Genomic DNA, 17,110 nt, shown 5'->3' on the forward strand with positions numbered 1-17,110 from the left:
ATAATCTGAAGAGAACTACAGCATAAACTCGATCAATAAATTTATCGTTTCATCTTTTTACAAGCGGTTTAAGTGAAGTCCAATATTGTTATATTAAAACGAAAAATTGAGAATTGCGCACAAAAATTAACGAAATGCATTTAAGACCAGTACTTATGATAGTGAAGTGCAAATACTTAAAGTGAATGATACTTAATACGATAGAAATGCAAAAAAATATGAATAATAAAAGTTATTTTGCATATTCAAGGATGAAAGTGATGAAAAAAAATATCTATTGTACTGTATGGTCTTTGAAAACGTTATAAAAGACCAAATATCGATTCGTTTTAAGATACAAAAAAAATTATTCCATCCAACGGAATTGACTTCACTCTGTGTGAGTAATTAGATTCCAATTGGATCACATTTACCGCCAAACATACGCCATTATACTGGCGATGGGATATCGCACAATGCAATCTTACCCGTCGTAGTCTTTATAAAGCGGATTATTTAGATAGACATTTCGAGATAAGAATTTTTTAGAAACACGGTAACGCGTTCTTCCTTGAAAGCGCAAAGAAAAATCTCTTGCCTTACACCTGGAAAAAAGAAATTGCCCTCTCTCTGAAAGTAACATTTTCTCACCGGCACGAAGACTATAATCTAGTTTTATTCGAGTACTTAGTCGGATAAACGGCGGTCGTGACTGGTGCTAGTTGCATCGGAACGAAAATGCGACGGCATAATTTAGCGCGTGTACCAATGTCGTTTCTGATAGGCCTATGATAAAAGTAAACCGTTACGAGTTCTAGACATAGTGTCTCATAAAGACTCGATCGTATATAAACGCTATTTTAGTGTTAGAATGATCGGAAGTGAGTTCTGCTTGTAAGACGAACCATCGTCTTACTCACTAGAGGTAAGAATCGCTTTCGAATAGAGGCTGCCTCTTTTTTTCTAAATCGAGAATAAGATAACTAAAGATAAGAAAAGATCCGCAAGAAGTACAAGACTTGTGACCGTATAAGCAAGACATGTCCGGCGAAATGTAGGTTTCACGCCTTTCTAGCATTAACGTCGTCTTTCGGCCCTCGAAAGAGGGTTCGACTCGTACTCCAGGCTCTTTCAAAATCCGCCGGAAATAATGCCTTATGAGTAGGTCATAAGTAGTTCGTAAGTGTGTAATATAGGAAAAATATATTATGTTTATATAACTCTATACAAATACACAAAATTAAAAAAAAAAATATTTCAGGATAGTTCATTGACATTTTTCCTATTAATTTTCGTCAATCGTGAAAATTAATTATTACAATTTTTGTCCTTTATTTACGCGCATTATAATCTATGTATGTTATATTTTTATTTATATTTATAAATAAAAAAGAGATTGAATCAGGTCGAAATTAATATAAAACAGCATAAAGTTAGAAATTTTTCAGAAAACGATACTAATAATGAATGGTAGGAGCCATAGATCAAAATAAATGGAATTTTGTAATGTAGAATATGCTTCGAAATAAATACAGTTGTAACATTATTCTCTATATTTCTAAAATGTCCATGAATCGGGCATCCAGAAATGGTTAACAAGAGAAAAGAATATCTATCAATGTACATTACACTTTATCAATATATTTATACTTGCTTACTCGGGCAATAACTATGATCTAAGTGAGAGCAGTTACTTTTCCTTCGAAGCAGGTTCAGCAGTTGATGACGGAGCGTCCCGGAAATTAGGAAACTGCTCCCACGGGGCAGCTAATTCAAATTTACGGAATTCCTGAGTCAATTCTAATGGTTCAATCACTATTCTTTTATATTCGTCGTCATAGCGCACCTGAAATATGAAAAACATTTGATTATTAGGACAACATAGTAAACATGAAAACAACACGAAATATTTTGTAATTATTTTTAGACACTTGAAGACATTATTGTTCTTTCAATAAGATTTTAACAGCCGTAATTTTGGTAGGAAAGAAATAATTGTAAGCAGATTCTTTAACGTGCAAATAATTTCGTTAACGAGTTGACTTGATGCTATATTAAAATTAATAACGTACAAATTTTTACTAAACAAACTACCTCAACGTATCCGCTGAGTGGAAAATCTTTCCTTAGTGGATGCCCTTCAAAGCCATAGTCCGTAAGGATCCTACGAAGATCGGGATGATTCAAGAAAAATACACCAAACATATCCCATATCTCTCGCTCGTACCAATCAGCAGCTTTGAAAACGCTGTAGATGGAGTCAACCGGCGTCAACTCGTCGGTGTACGTTTTAACTCTGATACGCGAATTGTATCGCAACGACAGTAGATTGTAAACGAGCTGTAATGATAAATATGACAGCATAATATTCCGTTTTTTTAATGTGAAATCTCATTGTCTACATTACATTTGTATAAAATATCCATACATTTCTGGGTATAGAACAAAATTTACCTCAAATCTGTACTGTCTACTGGGCACATCTACAGCGGTAATGTCTGACAGATTAACGAACTGTGTATTATGATGATCCTTTAAAAATGTAAACGTAGGTATGATGCCGTCAGGGACAATTAACAATTCCAGCTCGTCGCCAGCAGCCAGCTGTACTTGTTGTATGTATTTGGGCAGACAATCGTTGATGTAACGGCCAAAGTGTATCAGACGATCAACATCAACGTGACTGGGTTTCCGTACCGTGGCTGCAAAAACATTTGTGTTAGATAATATGATTTTATCAAATACTTTGCACACACATATATACAGGACATTAAGTCACAAATAAATAAGTTGTACGTACGACGAGTCTCGATTTTCTCGGTTTTCTCGTCGGTAGTCGTGGTGTTGTACCTTACTATTGACGGAGAAGCGACAGCATAACCTGTCAAACAAACGCATATACGTTATTACATAATTCGATGGAAACGTTCCCGCGGTGATCGACATTTCCTTACATTTCGGCGTAGCGGCTGGTAAACTTCGCGACAGTCTCCAACAGTTTCTTAATATCGACGTCATTTTTCTAAAGAATATATATTTTAAATGCGCTTACAAACACAGAGTTAGCGGAACATATCCCGCAACTTTGGCGACCATCTGCAAACTGTAACTTGACCGACAATACCGACAGTTACAATTTTTTACATCAATAGGTATCCAACGGTGATACTGTGGCCATCTAACGTTCACCGCCTAATAACAGTTTACTTCAGAGGGTAATCAAACTCCGTTTAATTTAATCGGTGATTATCTCGTCAAAAATTATTAATTTTTTGTTTAACATATAGAAAAAAACGTTAGATCAGGAACAACGGATTATTAGAAATTTTTCTTTGACTTTCGAATCCGATTGAATCAATCTCAGATTAACTTAATACTTAATCAGTGATTAACTTATCAATTTCGCTACCATTTTGTTAACGTGGATAGAATTATTTAAAACAAAGATTAGATAAAAAAACACGAACAGATTGTACATATAAAAATTTTGTTGTAAGCAATTTTACTGATTGAATTAAATTAATCGGAGCTTTGTCTCTCAACAGTTAAAATAAAGCTGATAGCTTATAATCATGTCTAATAACTATTTTGCGTAAAATTACATTTTAGCTCTTTTTAATATTTTTTTTCTTTGTTCTATTATGTTTTCTTGTATATTTTTAATAGGAATCATTTATAAGAATCATATCATTCAGTAATATCAATTTGGATTAAACTTTATTCTTGTTGAGATTTTAGTAACACAATAGAAAATGTATAAAAGGCACACATTTTGAACTTATAATTCACTTATAATTAATGAATGTGTACAACACGCTTAATAATACTCACTTTGTAACTATTACTATACTACATTGTAATTATTACTACTATTACTGCACTACAGTTACTACGTAAAACAAATTAATTCATATAAAATAAGTCATATTTTTTATTAACCTCACGTTTTAATCTTACATGTAAAAAATTATTTACGTAATCGACCTGAACTCCTTGTCGGAGTTTCCCGCACCGATTTATTTTTAGTTCGTTTTGGAGACGGTGACGGGGTGCTGGGTACCGCCTTTACACGTTCTCTTCTTTTGCCTACAAGAAAACAAAATAAATGTGTGTTGTTCATTATTCTATCACTTCTGTTATTTTGCAAATATCAAATGTTCACTTATCACTATCTTAGATCAGCTCACACAGAGTGTTTATGAAAATTATATATTCGCAAAAAACAATCCAGAAACTGAGGACTACGAACTTAGTTGTAATATTATAATAAACATATATAGTAGTTTTGAGAGTGTTTGATATTTTTGCTATTAATTTATTATATATTCAAAAATTATTATTACTTGATATTTATTTGATATTTATTTATTTCATATATATACATGTACACAATATATACAAGTGTAACAAATAAGTCATGTGTGTGTATACACATATACATATAATATGTATATGACTTATTAATTATATTTCTTTCTGATATCTAGAATGTAATTGGATAATTTTATACTGTAACGTTATAAAAAAAAATTAAATTACATAAGTAAATAAAATTTAGATTCAAAACTTGAAATACAGTTTTCATAGTTAGTTCTTACTGTTTATTTTTAGCGAATAAAAATTTCTCTTTGTATATATGTATATATGAGTATTTATATAAATATGAAATTGTTGATCACCAAAAATCGACTGTAAATACTGAAAGTTTAATAGTTCTGCCAATATTTAGAATTAAGAGAGATTAAAGAAACAAATACCGCGTTTTGAAGTACCTGGAGTACCTGCTCCACTGACATCGGTATTATTTCCATTTTTCATAGATGATTTTGCGTGAGAATTCTTTTCATTATCGGTTAACTTTTCTTTTCTATTTTTTACTGTAAAATTGTAAAATTATTTTATTTGTTTAATTGTACATTATAAATAAATAAAATTGCAAACACACACACACACACACACACACACACACACACACACACACACATACATACATGAAGCTAATGAGCCTAATGAGGATTTTCACATGTCCAGTAAAACAAATTGTGACTGCTTATTAACTTAACCAGTATTGGTAAACGTTGCTTTATCAGAAAAAAGGGGATCATTGATAGAAATAAATAATCTTAAACTGATTAAATTCAAAAAACGAACACGATTTTGGAAATTGTTGCCGAAGTTACCATCTTGAGATGTAATGGAGTTTTGAGTTAGGATACGAGTGAAATTTAATTTGTTTCATAACGCGACGAATTGAAGTGCGGCTAATTCCACTATCCCTTGCCAATTGACGTATACTTATTCGCAGATCTACGTTAATTGCAGCCAAAATCATCGTTTGTCACACTACGCTGTCTGTTTCGATCGTTTCGATGTTGCTTACACAAACTACCAGTATTCCGAAGTCGCTGTTCTAATCGTGAAAATTCCATGTGGGATTTTCGTACATGGTAACGTTCGGCGAATACTTCAGCATTATTTATTGCAAAATATAATATAACTTGAATTTAGCCAAGATATTTCTACCCAAGAAACCAGCTTGTAACACTTCACACATGGGACATTCTACATATAATTCTATTACAGAACCAGGACAGGGCATTTAACTTTATATGATTTAAATCATGCATGAGGTTGCATAAAAATGCTTTCAACAATTATAGTTCTAGAGCGAAAATATAATGCACGTAATAATTTTTTCATATCATGCGGTTTTTCTGGAAATACCAGGGTGCACACTTATAATTATTGTACAAGGATTCATTGAGGCGTTTAATTTTACGATTTAAATTATCTCTATTGTGTATAATTATATGATGTAATATTGTATGTTTAATTATACACACAATGTACGAAAAAACATTAACGAGAGATTGATTCAAACTTACATTTTACAACGAATATGTTATCTGCCTCTTCCTCAGAGTCGTCTTCCTCAGAGCTATCTTCGTCTTCATCGCTCGTGCTCTTAAATCGTCTGCTTCGACGGACATTTCTCTTGTTCCTCGGCGCGGTTGACGGTGGTGGCATTAGATGCCTATCTATCTCGTTATCTTCTTTGGTCTCTAAAAGTTCCTGTATCTTCTCTTCCAATTCTATACAAACAGCCTTTGCATCCGCTTTTTTCTTTGTCTGTTCGATTATATTTTGTAACGCTGTTAATACTGGTTTATAATGAATTTTTTCCTTCAATAGTGGTAAACTTTCGATGAGACGTTGTATACCTTTAAGAACGATGAAATAAGATTATTTTTTAAATTCATTATCTTATTAAACATAAAGTATTTTACTTACTCTTTCCGCTGAATTGCAAGAGCGAAAGGCAGTAGGAAAGATCACGCCACTGCCTCTCTGTGGCGGCCAACTTAAATCTAGCGCAAATCTTATCAATTATGGTATCGATTTGCTTCTCTTTCTGCATTAAACCGAGAATGTATCTGCAAATTATAACAACGTTTATGAAGCATTTATATTTCCTGCTGCTGAACATAGTTAATAGCATTAGCAATACCTACCTAATGGTTTCCTGGAAATCTTTCTCATCGAGATTTAACTGAGGATCCGCTAAACGCGATAATATATCAGGCACTATATTATATAGAGCGTTGCCTTTTTGAGCAAGCTGAACAAAGAATTCTTTCGTGTGCCGTCGTATCTGTTCGTCCTCATCGATTACGCAAAGAGCCAATTCCGAAACCTGTCCCTTCACGCGTATCATTTCCCTCATTATCAGACTCGACAACATACGAACGCACGTCCTACGCACGTTCACATCTTTATCTCGAAGTCTATAAAGATAAATATTAAATATTATGATACTATATACCGTAATTTCCCCAATTTCTTTTTTTGTAAGTTTTTTTTTATAAGAAATAAGACAAAATATTATGTGAACAAAAACTAGAAAAGTTTATAATTTTGAAGTATTTTAAAAAATATTATGAAATATAATTATCAATTAATGTAACTAGTATTTTGATTTTAAATGCTGAAAACTGACGTCAAAAGCCAATTTACCTGCCATAGATGTGTTTGGACCACGGTTCAACTTGATTGGGGAATCTAGTAGCGAGATCGCTTAATCCAATCAGCATATTCGATCGAATCCCGGGATATGGCGATCGCTCCAATATGGTGATTAAAAGTTGCAAAGATTGCTCGCAAAACTCGGAGCTCACTGTCATCATTTTGCTGAGCGCGAGTGAACCTGCGGCTTGCACATCCTCGTTGTTATACTTGTCGGGATACTGGCATACATCCAATACCAGCGGACTACAAATAATTGCATATGATTAATTACACGCACTATTAATTTTCAATTCTCAATATATCCAAATACGTACACAAATTTCACGAGCAAGCCATTCCCAGTAACAATTTCATGTTCCAGTGCGCCGCTCACGAACTCCGCCTCGGCGTCGTCCATCGCACCTTCTAAGGCTTCTTCTCCGTTATCCTCAGTGAACGTCGAATTTTCTCGTCGAGAACCTCGTCGCATGTTTGACGAGGTCGATGTATTCGTCGATCTAGCTTTACCATCTGGCGTCGGAAGCGCGCTTCTCGGTAATCGTTTCTTTTTCTTACCCTGCATCTCTCGTAGCATATTCCTACGCTTCAGTTCCTTGTAAATAGACACGTCCAGGTGAACTAACTGTTTGATGGCAACGTGTCCGACTATGTAAAGCAATCTAGAGAGTACAGTGCTCGACACATCTGACACTTGATCCGTATCTTTATTCATTAATTGACCCTTCTCGGTGATGTCCAATAGCAATTCGTTTATCAACTTGTCGGGTTGATTCGCTAACTGTAATTAAAGTAAAACTCTCAGTATGATATTTCAAATGTATTTAATTAACGCGCGAAAATCTCACTTACGTGATATATAGCATTAAGTGCATCCGTCGCGAAGGAAATATAAGCGTTCTCTTCCGTACTGGTAAAAAAATCTATTAATAATCTCATGATCTCTTTGAACAGATCATGATCGTTAGGATACCTGTATGAGAAAATGTGCTTTTAATTAACAATTTTTACAAAAAGCTTTGAATTATTTTCACCGCTATGGAGGCTTACCTTACAGGTGAGTTTTCGACATCTTTGTTACTTTGTTTTATTTTTAACAGCATTCTGCAAGTATCTCGTGCTAAAAGAAGATCGTCTTTCGCGCGCGGACCAAATCCTATCTTCATTAACACGTCCAGATTATCAGATGCTATGTTAGATTTCGCCTGAGCTATCATCGTTATTATCATTAACGCGGTTCTGCTATCAATTGGCGATGTGTCCGGATACTTCATGGAGAACTTTTCCCATAAGACCTACACATACAGCATTCATTAGAATATATTCTCAATTTATTTTTAAAACAATCAAAATATTTATAATTTATCGTCGAACAAAATCAATATTAAATACATTTAGTAATGTGATAGAGCGGTTCATCCGTATTCCATCTTAAATCTCGACCTTTACCTCAGATATGCCTTGATTTAATGCAAAGAATTTAATTGAAGAATTTGAAGAGTATGACTAAAGGAGTGTGAAGTATATATGGGTTTTTCATTTCAAAAACCCATATTTCAACTATTAAATATAAGGTAAATGCCTGGACAAATACCTATGTCTGGACACCCTTATCATTTTAGTCCTTAAATAAGTAATAACGCGAATTAACGTTTGAATACTATAACTAAAATTTCAAAATACGAGAAAAATAGTTTATCTTTAATTTATACTTATTTAAGGACTAAGGGCCAATTTCTTCACCGTTGGATAACTCTATCCTTCGGTTAATCTCACTCTTCATTTCTTTCTAACTGCCCCTTTAGAAAGAGATGAAGAGTGCGGTTAACCGAAGGATAAAATTATCCGACGGTGAAGAAATTGGCTATAAAATGATAAAGGTGTCCAGACATAGGTACGTATCCACTAACTCTCCAGGCATCGGTACATTTACCTGTCTTACCTGCAGCAATTCACTGTTTAATTCATTGTTCTCGTACCACGTCACAATCAACAAAGTCAAAGCCTGGCTCTGTCCAGGCTTCAATTCCTTCAGCAACTCGATCAGACGATTCGCACGGGCAACGGCTATTTGACGGGGCGATCGTTTGTCGTTATTTGTATCGAGATAGATTCCCTTGTACACAACGGCCACGTTATTACGCACAGATTGATCGCGATGAAACACTTGAAACAGAGCCTCGCGCATGGAGTCGGCCGCTCCAGTTACTCCAAATTGGAAAGCAACTCCTAAAAACGTGCACGACTCGACGGCGTCTCCAGCGCATGTGGAGAACAGCAATTTTTCTGCCATCGGTATCGCCTTCTCCAACTCGGTCGCAAATTCCAGACAATTCTGCAGAAACACAATGTTATTATAATAACAGCGAATAGTTGAAAAGAATCGCAACGCTTATTCGTATGCCACGTACTTTTAAGTAATTTATAACGCGTTTTCGCAATCTTATCTCCTCTCTCTTGTTGTCGTCTTGTTCAGATTTGCACGCGTTGTTCGCATTGTCGTCTCTATCTGTCGATTTAGTCTCTGATTCTATGAAAATCTTCAGCAAAAAGGCAAATAAACATTCCTCCTTTGCTGTAGCGGAAAGATTTTCCATCTCGGGAGCTCCCTCCAATTTCGTAAACGTCTTCCACAGGTATGTCACTGCTTTAGTGACTTTTCGGGTTAATAATAATTGTCTCACGTGTTCGAACGCATGATTTGGATCGATATTTTCATCTTGTTCCACATCTACAGAAAAATTAACGTGCAATCAATATCGTGATATATTTTGCAAACAAAATAATAAAGCCAGCGAATAATTCATTGACAAGAAATCAAATAAATTCTATTTGCTTACCATTTATATATTCTGCTTCATCATTCCTTAGAATCTTCTTTATCGCTGCTTTTATATCGTACTGTAAAACAGTCCAAAGTTCAAATCTTTCCTCGTGACCACGTTCACTAGCACTCACGATGTGAGCTTGCAACTCTTGCAATTTTGCCGTCTCCTTTTCCAGCGAATTTGAAAGTTCGACACAGTTTAACTGCAAAGATACATAAGCCAAAAATCAGTTAAGTCAAGAAAAAAAGAAAACGTTTAGCCTTTTGAGTTTTACATACCTTGCCGGCAAAAGGATTACTTTGCAACAGAGTACGCAGCAATTGAAGAGCCTGTTTGCGGACATTCGCACTCTTGTCTTCTAGTCGCAACGCGGTGCAAGCTAAAAGCTTGCCGTGTCTCGCTAATGGCACAGCGCCTTCGCGACACAAGTGCTGCCAAACCTGAAGCACTTTCGATCTCACATAAGCATTGCAATCCAACATGTGCTCTTCCAAATTGTCCAGACATTCGTCGCGTTGCTCCTTCTGTTCGTCCGTGAGATCTTCGCCGGTCAGTGCTTTTTGCACCACAGCACCCAAGATTCCAATCACACAATTTCTCATTGTATAGAACTGTTAAGAGAATTTCCAAAAAATTCGAATTAATTTTTAATTACTTAAGGTATCTGTAAGTTCTTCAAGTAAATGTAATTTTGTATTTTCTTGTACGAACAATTGTTCATCCAATAGCATAAAAATTATGATGAGAACATACCTCATTTGATAGGTAGTCTGTGATTTCGTCGAGGATGGGAATTATCAGATCGGGCTTTGAAATCGCGATATTTTCGAGAAAGGTGGATGTGTTTCGACTATCTGCTTCCATAACTTCGCTCTGCCCGATCTCATTCATCACCTCTTTTATCAAACCGTTGCAGCCGCATTCGGTGACCATATGTACCACGCCAGTCGCTATGGGTATCGCTAGCGCATCGTACAATTTCACCAACTGCAACATCGAGAAATGTATTTTATAAAGTTTAAAAATAAGTACTGCAAATAATTTATTCAGACAAACATACCTGGACAATCCTCACAACGCAAGTTATTCCATGATTGTATTTTTTTATGAAAGTTCCTAGGATCTGTTTGTAACAAAAAGTAAAGCAGTTGAAAATTAATATGATAGAACTCACATATGCAAATATATGCAAATGTAAACGACTATACCTCAAATATAGTTTGTCTCATATGTTTTTGCTTGGCATCCTTACTCTGTTCTAATATCTTATAACATATCTGCGTCAAAGTCCTGCAAGTATTACAGTTATAAGAAATTACTTTAGAATTAACTTTGACTTAGTTAATTACCGCTGCATAACTTACATGACAAATGAATTGTCGACGATAGGTGGTCTCCAAATTTTATACAGTGGCAACTGTAGCCATCGATACAGAATTTCCAAAGCTTTCTGCCTAGACTGCTCCCATTCTTCTTCAATATCCGATTTCATACTCCTTTTACGCTGTAAAAAGGAACACTCACATCTTTATCCATATAACTTCACATAACATATAACAATATAGATAAGTTTCATACCTTTCCAATATTAATCTCGTTTGCATTCTTTACGTGGTCTTCTATATGACAGATGAACCACGAAAATAAATACGCCAACATATTGTTAATACATAGATACGTTTCCCTCTCCTCTTCCTCTGTAATATCCTTGCCATGATCAAATATTTTTTCCAGGTCGTCCACAAGTATTGCCACAGCTGAAAGTCACACATTTACAAATCCATATAGAGTAAGTTTATCTATTTCAATCAATTATACGATTACATCTCTTGCCAGACGTTACATCACTATTTATAATATATAATTGAAATTATTCGCAAAGAATATTACCCTTGTGAATTCTAGTGAATGCACGTAGACATATGTCGAGATCTACTTTATTGCCGTGAATGACAATGGAGAAAAATGAATCGTAATGATCCAGAATAAAATGCGCACCGTTCTCCTGTAATGCTGGTCGTGTAACTGCAATAGAAATAATATAATATAATTACAAAATAGTATAAGTTACGGTATGATTAATGAGTATAATACATATCTAATAATTGTAGAAGTAATATAATTATAAACTGTTTTACTGACTATTATTCTAATCACTTATACGCATTAACGATATATATATATATATATCCATGAAATATATACACAATAACTTATTAATTGTAAACAATTTGAAATAAGATTTATCACCATCGATAGCGTGTGATATCGTCCGAAGAGGGAGAATCTCCTTGACGAAATACTGCCCAGCATGCGACGTTAAAAGATCGTCTTTCACCAGTGGAATCACAAAATTCTTCACTACTTTAGCCATTTTAACGTAGTTTTGAAGAATTATTTTCTCTCTCTTCCTTCTTTTTAATGAATTTCCGACTGTATGAGGTTCGAGTTTAACGAAAACGTCAACATTCTAACCAACGGCGGACATAATGATTCATTTTCAAATTCAGTACTGCCAACTAGCTAAAAATATTTGAACTCTTATCAATGCAGGCGCGTTCACAAATCAGACCGCTTGGTAACAATCGAACGTGATTGGCTCTTATGCGAGGTCTACAATGGGTGCGTTCAGCCGATACTCCGCTAGCCTAGCAATCGTGAGCAGTCGCTCGTTTTCGCTCGTTTCCTCTCTTTTGACCCAATGGATTAAAAGGAGAGGAAACGAGCGAAAACGAGCGACTGCTCACGATTGCTAGGCTAGCGGAGTATCGGCTGAACGCACCCATTGGGAGCCGCAAAGTCGTGAGTCGCAAGAATTGACCAATCACAGTCGATTATTCTCCTCAAATTCGATTGTGATTGGTCAATTCTTGCGACTCCCATTGTAGACCCCGCATTTTACTTTTAGAACCAAAGAATCAAAACGTAGAATTTTTATAAGACGACAATTTAACAGTTGTTGAACGCAGCCAATTTTTATTAATACAGATTAATTTTAATTTTAATTTAACTTAGGCCCCATTGCACGTAACAAAGTTTTAGCCATAATCGTAAGGCCGTAAGAAAATGAACCAATCACAATCGACTATTCTTCTCGCGCTCGAAGAATAATCGAGTGTGATTGGTCTATTTTCTTATATGGCCTTACAATTACGACTAAAACTTTGTTGCGTGCAATGCAATGGCCTTTACTTTTTATCTATTTGTTTAATTTTTATATCCATTTCTACCAATGTAGATTAACTTTATTAATTTTCAGAATTAAAAAAAGATAAAAGTAAATAAAACCGTGATTAAAGTTAACCTACATTGATAGAAATGGACATTATGGCAATTAACATTCATCTTATGAGGTGTTAAAATAAAATTTGACAAATTATCAAGCAGAGTCAAGCCCCATCTATATATATAGGAACACCACCTATCTTACAATGGCAGTTCGGTTGTAAATGTTCGATTAAAAAAAAAAACGTTAATATAATAACCAGATATTAATCCTTTATATTATTCATTCAAAAATACATTTATATTCGAAATTACTTAAATAACATATTTATAAAAAGTCGCCGTTTTTTCTGATAGCATTATAATAAAAATGTAGAATAATTTTTTACTTATATCTGCGATACAATAAACTGTGATGTATCAATCAAGCAAATAGAAACGTAAATACTTATATTCTTACAGAGCTTAGAATTAATAAATCATCATAGAGCAAACTCTGTTGTTGCAGAGCTGCTCTCAAATGAGCGGTTGTTACTGTCAGCTGGACAGAATAGTTTTAAAAATACTGTGCCGCTCCAGCGCTTGCAACTCAACGAGAATGGTAGCTACGGTGTGCCTCAATTGATGGAACTTTGCCAAAGATAATTCGAACGTCACACATTCACCCGTATTGAAGATCCATTCCATCACGACATTTGGCTCCAGTACTCTGTTCAGTATACTGTAACATTCACGAAAATATATGTTAGGGAGGATACTCATTAAAATATCATATTTCTATGGCGATTGCTCAAAATCCAAACGTACTTGGACGAGATAGTGATATCTACACGCCATTTGCAGGATACAAGTTGCGGATTGAACTTTGTTCTCTGAATCAAACCCGACAATAGGTCTGCTTGCTTTGGACCATAGATCACAGAGGATAAATCTTCTGCACAGTCTGGATTCAGTCTGCAATATGCATTAAAAAAAAAGGTAAGAAGAATAGTATACTCTTCATTCAGAAAAACGTCGTACGACCCTTCAAGTACTGTTATATAAGAAAAGGAACATTTTTTATTTAAAATAATTATTGTTGCAAACTCATTTATTTCCGTTATATAAAAATATGAATGTTGTCACAAAATACAGATGCTATAAAATCTAACGTATGTACAGTCGCCCCCAATAATTCCCTTCCTGAGGTATTCTTATGTTCCCCCCTTATCCCAGGAAAGGAATCATTGGCGGCGATTGTACATATACACAAATAACTTACTTCAGTTCCTCCAAGCATTGTTTGAACTCGGCAGGTTTGATATTATGACATTGCAAACGTAGATGTATCTTCAGAATTGTAAGAATAGCAGCATAATATTCGTCTACGTGTTCCTCAGGTATACTATATTTCTTGCTTATCCGTTCCAATATACCTTCTTCTATATGTTCCAGTTCTATCGCTTTCACTGCAACTATAATTTTTTATGGAAATTATTATTTACATAATTACATATATATGCTGTTTTTGTTGTATTACAGAAATTTCACGCGGTATTTAATTTACTATTTCAATTTGATCCGTTTAATTCAATTACATTTATATAAAATAATATCAATTCCCATTTAAGAAAAAATTAAACTCACGTTGTATTAATGGACGCGCAAATGTTTTCTTTAATTCCGCAAGATATTTCGTTTTACTCCCTAAAGCACTCGACAGTTGCGTTTGAAGAGGAGTTGTCATCCTTATTACATTGACGTTCGAGTATAACTTTGACAAACTTTAATCGATAACTTAACCAAAAACTTCTAATGTCCATTACGGAATGCAGAAATTGAACATACTGCCATCTATCGAATAATCAAAAACTAAAGGAAACAATGTCACCGATAAGGTTCAAAGTAATTGATATTATCAACTAGCGATATAAATTTCTCAGTCAATATATAAATATTATGATTAATTTTTATACAGATATGCTTCATAAATTAACATTGATAATTTTATTTGCCGCAATAGTGTTGTCATATATAATGAAATTGCATTTTTAATCATTTTTTGTGTAAAAAGATACATAAATGAATGATCGGAATGGTCGATAATGTCAACACTCTTCTATCATCCGCGTCCTAGAGGTGACGAAAATGTATCCAGTGCTAATGATTTTTAGTAAGTCTCGTCAGTAGTGCAATATAGATATCATAAAGTCTTCCATGTAAATGCTCGTTACAAAATATTCTGCTGGAAAAATTCGAATGACGTTGCTTTCGACGGTAAATATACCATTTGTGATATAATCGATCGTTTAGTTTTGACGGAGGCATTAAACACTAAATATATATGTAACAAATATCAATAAAGATAAAATTTTAATTAAAAGTCTGTAAAACGTGCTGTGCGATCTTCTCAGCCACATTTATATATGAAATTATTGCCAGCTTTAATATTTTAAGCTCAATATACGACAGGGAGATCCCTGATATACTTAGTTGAAGTCAAAGCTAGCAACTGACCGTGTGGCCTAATGGATAAGGCGTCGGACTTCGGATCCGAAGATTGCAGGTTCGAGTCCTGTCACGGTCGCAAGCAAATAATTTTTTTTGCGCGAAACACATTTTTTGCATGTTCTACGTTAACTCAATAATTCACTTTTGTATTCCTTTCAATAAATGAAGACGCGTTAGAAATCAAAAGTACGAGAATACCCCTTCGCCACTTTTTTTAAAATTTATATTAACTGCATAATTTATTAACATATTAATTTAAAATTAAATGAATGTAAATTTGATCTTTGTACTGTAAGTTCAATTTATGCAAGCTTTGAAAAAATATAAGATAGAAATAGATGAAATAGATTATATTTTATTGGCACTTTTTTATTGTTATATTATATTGTATATATTTTGCTTATCGGTATGTTGTGCTATATTACATTTTTATCTTTTACTTGAACTTCTTAATACAAGCTTCATGTACTTATTGTAATAAATGAAGTGAACGACCTCAAGACATTTTCTCGAATAATGGTAACCGGTATAGGAAGCAAAATGAATAAGTGATGATGAAGGTTCAAAGGAAGGGCATTGTCGAATGCTATGACATTATCAAGAAAGGTCGAGGGTTCCCGAAACACTATTATAAGTTACTTAATAGCCCTTAAACCATTCTAACCGAATTTTTTACAGTAAAATGTCGTCACGATTCATTTATTACATAAAATTATCGATATTATACATTGACGATTTGTTGACTGAAAAATGTGTGGGCGGCATTTGATCGCCACCAATGGCAAATAACTTTTAATCCTCTTATTGAGAATGGTAACATAATTTCTGGAACAATAATTTATTATTTCTTGACAGAGGAAGAACTAATTATTTTTACAATCATTTTCTCTTCATAAAAATGTAACTAAACATTTATATAAATTTTTATAAAATAATTTATGCAAATTTAAATATTTTAATTAGCAACGATTTGAAAATATTTGTTAAAAAATAATTGTTTTTGAGGTATTTACTAACATATTTATGACAGAATAATGAATATGAGATCCGGTATTATAATACAATTATTTGATAAGTTGCTCTTTGTCTTGGGCAAAAATATTTTACTGCTAAAACATTTTGGGTTAGGCTCTACCATATGACCAATTTGTCGGCGGGAATCAACAGCACCTTCGATAGCTCAGTTGGTAGAGCGGTGGACTGTAGTTGGAATGATTGTTCGCAGATATCCATAGGTCGCTGGTTCAAATCCGGCTCGAAGGAGATTTTTTAAATATTTTTTTTTTAATTGTTATTATTACGATAGACTTTATTGAGATTATTTTTCTTAAAATACAATTTATTTATCTTTATTTTCAAAAATTATTGAAATATTTTTTTACGAAATGGTGTCACAAATTATAATTTCCATAAAAGAGAATACATTTATGCTGTTTTATGGATTTTTATAACCATCAAGATGGATCATAATGTATTGTAAATGAATTATACAATATTTTTAAATTAATTTTAATTTATCTTTATTAAGTAATTTATTTTATTTTATTTATTACACGAGTTCTCTC

General features: G+C 33.9%; 3 protein-coding genes and 2 non-coding genes across 7 annotated transcripts; 2 read left to right on the forward strand and 3 right to left on the reverse strand.

The window, feature by feature from the left end:
* Window positions 1-1,463: 1,463 nt before the first annotated feature.
* LOC112460388 (NADH dehydrogenase [ubiquinone] iron-sulfur protein 3, mitochondrial) lies at window positions 1,464-3,077 on the reverse strand. The gene is made up of 5 exons (XM_025025038.1): window positions 2,934-3,077; window positions 2,780-2,860; window positions 2,434-2,681; window positions 2,074-2,319; window positions 1,464-1,825 (listed from the first exon to the last, which is right to left on the reverse strand). The coding sequence occupies exons 1-5, from the start codon at window positions 2,995-2,997 to the stop codon at window positions 1,670-1,672; spliced, it is 795 nt and encodes a 264-aa protein (XP_024880806.1). The 5' UTR covers window positions 2,998-3,077; the 3' UTR covers window positions 1,464-1,669.
* A 605-nt stretch (window positions 3,078-3,682) lies between these two features.
* Window positions 3,683-12,310, reverse strand: LOC112460397 (condensin complex subunit 1). Of its 3 annotated transcripts, none has more exons than XM_025025049.1 (20): window positions 12,081-12,310; window positions 11,721-11,855; window positions 11,409-11,587; window positions 11,195-11,334; window positions 11,039-11,120; window positions 10,891-10,953; window positions 10,584-10,817; window positions 10,109-10,441; window positions 9,843-10,032; window positions 9,414-9,733; window positions 8,945-9,337; window positions 8,053-8,297; window positions 7,855-7,975; window positions 7,320-7,783; window positions 6,994-7,248; window positions 6,492-6,764; window positions 6,271-6,413; window positions 5,865-6,200; window positions 4,752-4,856; window positions 3,683-4,065 (listed from the first exon to the last, which is right to left on the reverse strand). In XM_025025049.1, the coding sequence occupies exons 1-20, from the start codon at window positions 12,202-12,204 to the stop codon at window positions 3,947-3,949; spliced, it is 4,254 nt and encodes a 1,417-aa protein (XP_024880817.1). In that variant the 5' UTR covers window positions 12,205-12,310; the 3' UTR covers window positions 3,683-3,946. The 3 variants fall into 3 exon arrangements, with proteins under 3 accessions (XP_024880817.1, XP_024880816.1, XP_024880818.1); XM_025025048.1 differs by having other exon boundaries at window positions 4,737-4,856; XM_025025050.1 differs by lacking the exon at window positions 4,752-4,856.
* A 1,082-nt stretch (window positions 12,311-13,392) lies between these two features.
* LOC112460394 (COMM domain-containing protein 5-like) lies at window positions 13,393-14,855 on the reverse strand. The gene is made up of 4 exons (XM_025025044.1): window positions 14,682-14,855; window positions 14,317-14,509; window positions 13,863-14,009; window positions 13,393-13,776 (listed from the first exon to the last, which is right to left on the reverse strand). Exons 1-4 carry the CDS (start codon window positions 14,779-14,781, stop codon window positions 13,593-13,595), a joined length of 624 nt encoding a protein of 207 aa, XP_024880812.1. The 5' UTR covers window positions 14,782-14,855; the 3' UTR covers window positions 13,393-13,592.
* Window positions 14,856-15,548: 693 nt separating this feature from the next.
* Trnar-ucg lies at window positions 15,549-15,621 on the forward strand. The gene has a single exon. It is a non-coding gene; the product is annotated as a tRNA-Arg (tRNA).
* Window positions 15,622-16,714: 1,093 nt separating this feature from the next.
* On the forward strand, window positions 16,715-16,808 carry Trnay-gua. The gene is made up of 2 exons: window positions 16,715-16,751; window positions 16,773-16,808. It is a non-coding gene; the product is annotated as a tRNA-Tyr (tRNA).
* The last annotated feature ends 302 nt before the right edge of the window (window positions 16,809-17,110 follow it).

Source organism: Temnothorax curvispinosus, unplaced genomic scaffold (assembly GCF_003070985.1).
Source record: "Temnothorax curvispinosus isolate PA1 unplaced genomic scaffold, ASM307098v1 QBEX01010484.1, whole genome shotgun sequence".
Taxonomy (NCBI): Eukaryota; Metazoa; Arthropoda; class Insecta; order Hymenoptera; family Formicidae; genus Temnothorax; species Temnothorax curvispinosus.